Source organism: Aulonocara stuartgranti (assembly GCF_965226115.1).
Source record: "Aulonocara stuartgranti genome assembly, chromosome: 17".
Taxonomy (NCBI): Eukaryota; Metazoa; Chordata; class Actinopteri; order Cichliformes; family Cichlidae; genus Aulonocara; species Aulonocara stuartgranti.
The window spans coordinates 13,381,485-13,392,334 of record NC_138953.1 but is presented as its reverse complement, the minus strand read 5'-3'; the positions used below and the strand labels follow the sequence as shown (position 1 = coordinate 13,392,334).

Below are 10,850 nucleotides of genomic sequence, written 5' to 3'. Positions count from 1 at the left end.
GTGTACAGGTATCAGACTGATATCGGTATCCTGGTTAACGGCCATTATCAGAGGCTGACATTTATCTGTTCCATCACATACATGTCCCAAGAGTTAAATGTTCAAAACATACAAAAATAAAATCTATTCATAAATATTTAATATGTTCATAAGAATAATTAAAAAACATATAAAAAGTTAAAAATATCCACAAATTTTAAGGATAACTACAGGTTATCAGCCCAGAATGTCACAGTTTGTGTATCCCTGATTAATGCTGACAGCATAAGACTGACAGGAACCAGTCTGCTGCATAATGACTAATGACTCTCTAGGCACGTTTCTCTCTCATATTTCATATAAAATACAAACTGAGTACCTTAAACAGTTGTAGGTTACGCAACACATCAGTATTTGTACTTATCCCAGAAAAACTGAAAGCAAATAAGGGGGGAAAGTTGTTAGTTTGTAACTAACACACTTTTAGATCTGTCTTATACTCACATCACTGCGTTCACTTAAGTAATGAAAGCAGTGATGGATATTTATTGCAGCACTGCAAAACTGCCACAGGAGCCAGACTCACTTTGAAAATCATACTGAGGGGAAATGAGTGGGAACTTTTCAAAACCATGTTTTCTCGGACTCCTGGACCGCATTGCTTTTACAGAATTGATCATCTGTCGAATTCTCCTAACAGGCCTCCTAAAGCTCTGACACGGCAAATGATAATCTTATGTGGTATTGTGTTCCTGTCTGAGGCGTTATGTCAGCTGTTCTGAATAATCTTCCAGTGGGAAAACTGCTGCCGATGTTTTTCTGCGTCGCTTCTACCTCTGGACCACTCTAGAGTACTTTTCGTAAAGCTTTATAATTTCAAAGAATTGTTTTCGTCTCCATCCTATCATTTTCCACGTGTGCGGGTGTGTGACACTTCGGGTTGACGCCGGCAGGGTTTCCCCAGTGTATTACTGTAGATCGGCCGCTGTGTGCGCGCTGATAAGCTTCGCAGGAGGGAAGCAGGCGGGCCTAGCAGAAGCAGCAGGTGCACCCTCCTCAGCATCCCGGCTCCGCCCTCCCTCTGCTCACCATAGGCTGGGTGGATTTAAGCGGGCCCGCCGGAATGATGAGGACTTTCTGACCCTGACTGATATCAAAACTCGACGGCTTTCAAGTTTCACAGGTAAGACGGCTTCGATCAGCCTGCGAAGCGCACAGTGAAGTTAGTCTGCGTGGGAGCGCAGTGGGTTAACCTTTAGTAGTTTTACTTAACTTAATCATTCTTTACTAAACCTACACAAGCCTACTTTCAAAACACACACAAACACGAGAGCGTGTGATATTACTACGTTACAGGAGCAGACAGTGGAGTTGTCCCGTGCGTCTTTTTGGTCAGAGATGAACCCCGACGTGGATTACGGAGGCTCCGGCAGCAGCGGCAACGGCAAGCTGCGCCAGTGGCTCATCGAGCAGGTGGACTGCGGGAAATATCCCGGTCTGGTTTGGGAGAACGACGAGAAGACCATCTTCAGGATACCGTGGAAACACGCCGGGAAACAGGACTACAACCGGGATGAGGATGCCGCGCTTTTTAAGGTAAGAGACCCGCATCCTCCGGGGTCCGCCAGCCACAAGCGAGCTGCGCCTTTCAGAATAAAACAACAGCAATATGTGTTAAAGATGTGTGTAAAAATAATTAACTCGATTAGGCGTCTTAGTAGCGTTTGAATATTCTCTGATGCATTATATAAAAAAGGGTTTTGCTGTCTTTCATGAAATTCGCTCCATACATTAGGATGCGATTATTTCCATATAAGAATATTTGAACCATGCTGTAAAAAAAAGTCACACATTACTGGGAGAGCGACGCAAAACAACTTCTTTAAAATGACTGTGTGCTCCAAAGAAGCCACTTAACGAAAATAAACGAAAGTTTTATTTTATAATTATTGGTGAAGAGTTAGTAACTAGTTATCAGCACCGGGAGGATGTTCTTCTACAGGCCGTGCAGTCGCAGTTAGGAGAGGCCAGGCTGTGTGATTCTCTCGCGCTAAACTTGAGGGAGGTATTCTAAACATTTCCCCGCGGACCTGTCTGCAGGCCTGGGCGCTGTTCAAAGGCAAGTTTCGGGAGGGCATCGACAAACCCGACCCGCCGACATGGAAGACACGCCTGCGCTGCGCCCTCAACAAGAGCAATGACTTTGAGGAACTGGTGGACAGGAGCCAGCTGGACATCTCGGACCCCTACAAAGTTTACCGCATCATCCCCGAGGGCGCCAAGAAAAGTCAGTCCCCCTTCGAACAAAGCGTTGAAAAAAGTTTACTGCACCATGAATTAAGCTGGTAGTAATACTGAAAGCTGATTGGGCTACAGCGGCAATAACCAAACTGGATAAAGGGTTTTACTGATGTGTTTTATTGTAGTTATTATTATTAGATGATCACAATCTGATAATTAGTTGTGTATCAGACATAAAGTGGAAATTCTCTGACTCCTCAAACTGTCAAAGCACCAGCTCAAGTCATGCTGAAGTACTTGCATCGATGTGGACTTTTCTAAATGTACTGACAGAAAATGTGTTCAGACATTTTCTAGAGCGCTTTTCTAATAAAAATGTTCTTTCCCGCATGCAGGGCCCAGACAGGAGGACAGTCCTCTGAGCCCAGGGAGCTTTCAGATGCATCCCTCCTACCCCTCTGTGCCGACTCAGGTGATTTTCCTGCACATAGAAACAAGTGGGGCGGGACTAAAGTAAGACAGAGAGAATTAGGGAGGTTGAAGACACAGACAGTGTCATATTGTGCATGCATGGATGACCTTACAAACACAAGTGAAGGGTAATGATGTGCATCCCCAACTATGACTTGTGCTGACTTCAGGGGCTGATAGAAACTCTGGAGTTTTTGGGTCCTTTTTAGATTTCTTGGCAGCAACTGATTAAAAAAAAAGCACACAATTTATGGCAAAATATGTTTTTGCCACACTGTAAATGCTAATTCTCATTTACCAAATTAAATGTTGTTGCATTTAACTTTATCTATCCTAGTTTATTTAAAGTTATCTGTACTTCCTGCCTGGGTAATGAAGAGTATAGTTATGCTCTGCTTTACTTAATAATTTACATTTGTTTTCATAAAGTATGGAACACGTCTACAAAGGCTGCAGATGCTTAGTTTTAAATCCGTACTTTAGTAATGTGATGTCTATTTCTTAGATCTCAGTTTCTCGGACATGGTGTAGTTTCAGATGTTACTCACCATAATTGATTTTTCTGCACTGATTAATCTGTGTGACCTATCCTTTTAAAGTACTACACACTCAAAATGAACAAATCAGCTTTCTCCTCTCAAGTTGATTTAAGTTATTTTTGTGAGTCAGCGAGTTGGCGTTATCTTTTCATGCAAAAACAAATCAGAGTTTATGGTGCAAGGATTTTATCACTAGCTTAAGCAAAAATCTATGGATGAAGAAAGAATTCTGCAGTGGTCATATAAAACAAGTTGCAAAAAAGTCCTTATAAGCCTACTAAAGAGTAATGTATTACAAAAGCATCATGCAAAGACTGTTTGTTGGTATCTTATGATCAAAGATGTGCACTCAGCTAACTGCTTTCCTCTCTATAGATGCCACAGTACATGGCGAGTCCAGAATGCGGCTGGAGAGATTACTGTCAGGAGCAGGCCTCTCTGCCCGAGCTGCCCTTCACTCAGTGTCCTTGTCCGCCCCGCACCCTGCCGTGGCAGGGCTCATCCATGGAAAATGGTACACGGCTTATTATTTAGCGTGCAAAATAAAAGCATTGTTATCAGTTTTAGCATTGCCTACATAGTTTGTTCTGTGTGCAGGATACCAGCTAAGAGCCTCAATTTACTCATACGGTCCAGCTGAGAGTCAGCCCTCGCCTTTCACACTGGACGCCAGCATCAGATCAGCAGAGGCACTTTCAGGTACACGAATACTTTCAGTTCACTTTTTCCCCTCACGCTATAAAATCAGGAACTCTCACCAGAATCCTCTGCTGAGAATTAAACTTAAGGTCCTATTTTTTTTAAAAAAAAGCAAAAATCCATCTACATAGAACAAGCAGCAAATGCATATTTACATAAGCTCAAAACAGCTGAAAATGTCACAGTATGACACAGATTTTAGCATTTAAAGGTACAATTAGGTTGAAACTGCGTAATGCTGTGCAGAAGTCAGAAAACTACTAATTTCACCTGAGACTTTGTTCCTTGGCTTTATTCAGTGCAGTTTAATTTCAGTTCTTGCATTTAGTGTATGGATCTGTATCATGCTGCAGGCTGCCATTTTTATTAACTGTACTCTGACTGTCCATAACAAACAGCAGACAGAAAATCAGCACCAAATTTAATAATAAAGTTAAATATCTAGCAACTACAGAGCCGCTATCAGTGGAATTTCATGAGGTGGCTATAATCTAAAATGTATTTATTTTTAGGTAAAGCTGGTAGCTTGATTCAATAGACATGCGGCTAATTTTGAATATTTACTCTGCCCCCTAGAGGCTGGAAAAAAAGGAACGCAACTTTAATCAAAGCTGACGACCGAGCGTGTTCAAACTAGCTTTGTTTTTTGGTCTAGTTTTAGTGACATGTGAAGGAATTTTGTATCTGATGCAAATCGTTCTTGCTTGTGTTTATTTTGATCATATAAACAATACACAGAAAACCATTTCCAAAAAAAATGCAGATTGCTGTCAGATTCAGCAGAACGCTCCTATAGAAGTACAAGACATAGCAGCATGTAGAACGCTGAAATAATAATATACAGCAGCACCCTGCGACTTTGGGCTGTGGTGAACATTGAAAACCTTACGTGCTTCATTTTTAAAAAATAAAACAAAGACAGTCCATAAAAGAGTTTAAAAAAAAAGAAATTTCAGCTAACTTCTACCTGTGTCCTCCTCTAGACTTCCGTCTGCACGTATCCGTATATTTCCGGGACTCTCTGGTGAGAGAGGTGACCACTTCCAGCCCGGATGGCTGCCATATCACTCCTTGCAACCCAGATAAGCACTACCTGACGCCTGGAGGTCATGAGTTGGTGCCCCTGCCTGTTGACAGCCTATCATCCCAGAGGAGGCCAGACGAGTGTCCTCCGAGTCCACCAGCCAGCCTCGAGAGGGGAGTGTTGCTGTGGATGCGAGCAGATGGGCTCTATGCCCGGAGGCTGTGCCAGAGCAGGGTGTACTGGCAGGGAGGCCCGTCGCCGTACGGAGACAAACCCAACAAGCTGGAGAGAGACGTCACCTGTAAACTGCTCCACACGCAGGACTACCTCACAGGTGAGAGGACACAAACTCAAATCAGCTCAGGATCTTTGATCAACAATCACTTGTGCTCGAAAGACTAAAAAGTTCTCACTTTTTTGGGTTAGTATGTTACTATTCTTTTAAATGAAGGCCTATCTATGGTGCCATGCCTAATTCACCAAGTCCCTGACCTGTATCTTAATCATCAGCATGGTGTACTGGACAGAGCTTGGTTGATATGTTTTAATCTGATTGATTCACTTAAGAACTCATACCAGCTGGCACCTTGCTGTACATAGAAAGACTAACACCAACTGGTCTAAAATTTGGATTTCAGTCAAGAACTCTCCACCTCAACTCAAAACTAAATCCACTAAATGTAATTAGCAGTAGAACAAACTGAGACTCATTACTCAGCTGATTTTCTGGAAGTCACTTCATGACATACTGTGCCAGCCAAGAATAATTTCTTAAAGAAGTATTTTATGATAAGCCGAGAGTCACATGAAGTCTACACAGCCACATCATCCCGCCCACATGCTAAGCAGCTCCAGCTGTGACAGCTAATTGTATTTGCATACATGGTGTGACCAGGACTTTCCATTCGAATCACTCTAAATGTCACACCACTTCAAGTGAAATTCGCTTGAAATCATCAATTCTGATGTGTTTTAGGTGTCAGAGCTGTTACTGATGCATTTTTGTCCTTTTGCCTACTTGCAGAGATTCAGAGCTACGGGCTAAGGCCGCCGTCCCGCTTCCAGGTCCTCCTGTGTTTCGGAGATGAGTGTCTGGACCCACAGAGACAAAGAAGGACCCTCACTGTGCAGGTGACTGCTGCCCCCGAGTTTAACCACTGATTATGATCCAGAGATCTTTCATTTTTTTCTCATTTTGTTTATGAGGATCAGTGAAGCCTAATATTTACTGGGAAGCTGACAATAAGTTCGAACTGGTGTTCTTAAAATCAAAACTAAGATTTGAAAGGTTCAAAGTAGAGTGCTGAAACTTTAAAGTATGGGCTGAAAAGTGAAAAATAGGATTTGAAAGTTTAAACCTAAGATTTGAAAGTCTGTAGGACCTTGTTCATAGTCATAGCGTTGACAGTGTTTCATAACAAAATTTGGTTTCTAAATAAGTCGCACTGAGATTCAGGGCCAGCCTGGTTCCACTGTCACCCTCCCGAGACTCTGATTTCTATATAAAGTGAAAATGGATGAGCCAAGTGAAGGTTCGTGCCTTTTAGCTACAGATTTTTGACACACTTTCAATCAAACTAACCACGTAGCTGAGCTTTAACCAAACTAGGAATGGTTTGCCCTTCTCTAGTTTGACTTCTCAAAATGGTTTCATAAAACAAAGCTGGGAAAGTTGAAATAGCGAATCAACCTTCCTGGATCTCTGTCAACAGTCAAACGCCCATAAATAATAAACTATCAAAAACCAAACAGCTTGGGAGTGTGTCACAGAACTGCAACAGAAGGCTTCAATATATCCCAAACTCTAACATCCTAAATCAGGGGTGTCCAACTCTAGGCCTTAAGGGCCGGTGTCCTGCAGGTTTTAGATATCACCCTGGGTCAACACACCTGAATCAAATGATTAGTTCATTACCAGGCCTCTGGAGACCTTCAAGACATATTGAGGAGGCCATTGAGTCATTTATATCAGCTGTGTTGGATCAAACCTGCAGAACACCGGCCCCTGAGGCCTGGAGTTTCCCACCCCTGCCCTAAATGAAAAATGAAAGGGTGTATTGAATTTTTTCTTTTTTTAATTGAGTTTGGCAAAAATACCAACTACTTTTTCACTTTTTTTGGGGGTAAAAATAAATAAATAAATAAATAGTGCTATGCTGAATGGATTTTGCTGACCTCCTTGGCTCTCATGTGTTGCAGGTAGAGCCTCTGTTCACCAGGCAGCTCCTGTACTATGCCCAGCAGCCGGGCAGCCACTACTACCGCAGCTATGAGCATCCAGGAGTCACAGAGCACATAAATGCCTCCGAGGACTACCAGAGGGCCATCACACATCACCACAGCAGCAGCCTGCAGGAGTGAACTTTGCGGGTTTAAGTGACTGTTGGAAATGTCACGATGACATTTTACACGACAGGCAAGAAAACTCTGAGATGTGGACAAAGTGGACAGTGGTATACAAAAATTGATGGACATTAAGTCAGCAACCATCTGCCCTGTATGGTTTTTGTATCTGTGTGTGTGTGTGTGTGTGTGTCTTAAGTCAAAAATGCAGTGTTATTTTTTCCCTTTTTGTATTCTTTTGGGCATAATGAGTATTTTGATGCTTACTCGTAGACAGTATTAAAAATGAAGGTGTTAAAGTATTAAAGATGATTGAGATGTCATCCACCGGTTTTTAAAGTTCCATTTTGAAGCCTCGCGATGAACATTTTCATTATCGCTAGTTTGGTTTGCTAACGACTTGTCACTTATAAGCTGTTAGCCAATGAGCATACCATTTTAAACCTAGTGATCAAGATTTCTAAAAAAATTTCATGTTTTTTATTCAATGTGAACCAAAATAAGTGACTAGGACCATAAACACATCAGGAAAGTGTTTCCAGAGGTCAAGACAGAAAGCAATTTTCCCAAAGACTTTGATATAATAGGAAGTCTTTTTGCAGTCGCAAGTATTGCCATCTGGTACCTTTCAGATAGAATGCAAGTTTAAGGTACTTGGCGCATTAGCTTCATTTTTTCAGACCCAGAGGTCGTATTTTTGTACTGTCTATGTGCTTACTATGCAAATGAAACTGACAGCTGAGGTGATTGTATCATAGAAAACTGTGAGTGAAAGTTTTGTGCCTTAAAAAAAATTAGCAAATGAACCTAATCACTTTCTATGCCAATAGTTATATTAGATCTCTAGCATTCACAAACCACTCCAATCCAGGCAACAACTAGTAGCTGGTTAGCTAAGATTAGCCTAGCTTGGCTTAGTTATAGACTAGGAAAAAAAATAAGAGAAACAGTTTGAAAATTACCAAATGTACCTTCTGTTACTTTCTAATGAAAACCAGTAAACATGTTATTTAGCGCAGAAACTGCAGCTATGTTCAGAGAAGAGCACAACAATTGTAAATCACCTGTAAAACTAACCACACCAATGAGGTGTCTATTTGGAGATTGTGCACATGTGCTATTTTGTCACATTTAGTAAATCTGGCCCATAATTTTCAAAAAATTAAACTCAAGAATCTAATTTTATATCTGGACAAAACTATGGAAGAATTTTCAGACTTTGTGCTAAGGTAATATAAGCTAATATAAGCTAATAACCAAAACCATAGCTAGCCCCTGCTAGCTAAGGAGCTACTGGCTCCAGTTTGATGTTGTTGTTTTTGTATTCAACTGTCTGTTATCATACTTCTTCATTTGACTGTCTGCAAGAAAGTGAAGCAAAAGAGCTTTTGTATTTTTTAGTTAATTTTTAAAAACATTTTTCCTTGTAAATACATTTCTGTTAGGAGACACTATCACCATCATTTAGTAAATTATGAATGGAGTCTTGTGCCTGGCTGTGTTTATGTATGTGTGTGTGTGAGAGAGAGAGAGAGCAACTCAGGGAGCTGATTTTAGATAAGCTTTTTAAACTCAATTTTATATCAAATAGTGATGTTAAATGTGACTGTTATATAGCAGATCTGAGAAAGGGTTAAAGTGAACATTTGTTGTTGTTGTTTTTAAAGTGTCATTTCCTTCAAAAATAAATAAATAAATGACTAAAAACGTAACAAGTGACAAGATCTCTTCATAACTGTGTGAGCTCTATGGTAACATCAGCACTACGCGTGAGCGTCTGAACAGGAAATGTGGTTCAGATGCAGGATGTGACTGGTTAATCAAACACTTGGTTATCACAAACAATATGATGACATCAAGAGGGGCGGAGAGAGAGGAAGAGGTTGGTTTTCCGTGCAGCGCTCGAGAGAGCCTTCCTGGTTTCTGCTCATAGATTACAGTCTGTTTCCACTTTCATGGAAAACAACCATAAAACCCCACAACAACAACATTTCTGTAACTGCCACAAAATATTTTTGAAGAAGAGCAAGGAAGAAAGGAAGATGTCATTAGTTTGAGGTTAAAAACAACTCAGAAAGCTTACTTTGAAAACAAAATGCCTTTTCAGCAGGAAGGGCAGGGTGGGTAATTACACGGCTTTGGACTCAATCTTTTTGATTGCATCTTTTTTTTTCTCCTAAAATCCAAAGATATTATAGTTCAGTTTAATTGATGCAATTTTAACTGATTTCAATATTTTTTAAAAATGTATCAGCAAAAGATGCATCAGTTAATTGCAAAGTCACTGTTGGTTATCTTTCAAATCATTATGGAGGAATTTTGTGAAACTCTTCTTTACTACACATCATCGGGATTTGCGGGCATTTGTTTATGCACAGGTCCCATCACAGCATTTCAGTCAGGTGGCGGTCTGGCCTTTAAGCCATTGCGACGCCTTGATTTTCTTTTGCAGCTATTCTGTTGTAGATTAACTGGTGCGCTTGAGATCATTGTCCTGTTGCACGATCAACTTTGTCCAAACTCTAGCGGTCAAACATATCTCTGTTTCAGCAAGACCATATATACAACAACTTACATGTATTCTGCACAGCATTTGTTGCAAAAACAGTCCAGACTGCTAAAGTTCCCATCACATTTTACACACCATCCTAACATAGAATCGATGGAGGTTGTAATCAGTGAAAGGTTTTGTGGCGGGGCTAAAGTATCACATCACATTATATATAAAATTATGTACAGTACATAGGCCAACATCATGATGTCAATCACAATAGCTACAGCATCTTATTACCTGGAACAAAAACAAATCAAAAAGTAGGACATGTCTAAATGCCACACTTTTCCAGTCTTGTTCCAGTGTTTTTCTGCTTCTTACTAATCTTGGCCACTTCTATAAAATGTTTTCTTCTTTTGAGCTCAGCTGTAAAACATCTGTCTTAAAAACAGGTGCAATCGAGGGGACAACTTTTCTGTGATGTGTCAAATTTCTCCATCCTTTTATTTACCCACTCACAGCAAAGAAAACTGCAGATCAAAAATGTTTTTGTTGTTTTTTTAAAGCAGGTCTTGTCATATTGTCTCCAGAATGGAACAGAATACTGGTGAATAGAAATAAAAAAGAAAGAGAAAAAACTCCCCTTTCTCACCTCTGTTACTGTAAACAGAGCTGGTGGAGAGCGGATAAGGCTTTGGGGTTTTGAACTTATTTTGTGAATGAATCCGTGGGAGGCAGAGTGCTAAGTTTAGAACGCAGAGAATCAAAACAACTCTTGCCTGCTCTCTATGGCTTTCCCCTACTTGTAGATGGGAAACCAAGTCAGAGAAAAAGTCTGAGGTCGATGAACGTAGACAGAAATGCACAGGTGTGGTTTGTACATTCAAAAGCTGAAATTTAATGGGTCATCTCCTGCTAGAAAACACAACAGCAGATCTCGACAGTGTCCTCAGTTAACCCTTTGTGTCTCGTCAAACTTTCTCATGTGAGCTGTGGGCGTGTCTGCCCGGGCGACTAGACCTACCACAACTGCTCGCTTAGGTCCCTACACCCACACAGA

At 40.9% G+C, this 10,850-nt stretch overlaps 1 protein-coding gene across 1 annotated transcript; it reads left to right on the top strand.

The window, feature by feature from the left end:
- The first annotated feature begins 954 nt into the window (after positions 1-954).
- On the top strand, positions 955-8,990 carry LOC309691744 (interferon regulatory factor 4-like). The gene is made up of 9 exons (XM_082509643.1): positions 955-1,162; positions 1,336-1,575; positions 2,080-2,266; positions 2,616-2,692; positions 3,606-3,744; positions 3,828-3,929; positions 4,913-5,287; positions 5,978-6,084; positions 7,153-8,990. The coding sequence occupies exons 2-9, from the start codon at positions 1,378-1,380 to the stop codon at positions 7,312-7,314; spliced, it is 1,347 nt and encodes a 448-aa protein (XP_082365769.1). The 5' UTR covers positions 955-1,162; positions 1,336-1,377; the 3' UTR covers positions 7,315-8,990.
- The last annotated feature ends 1,860 nt before the right edge of the window (positions 8,991-10,850 follow it).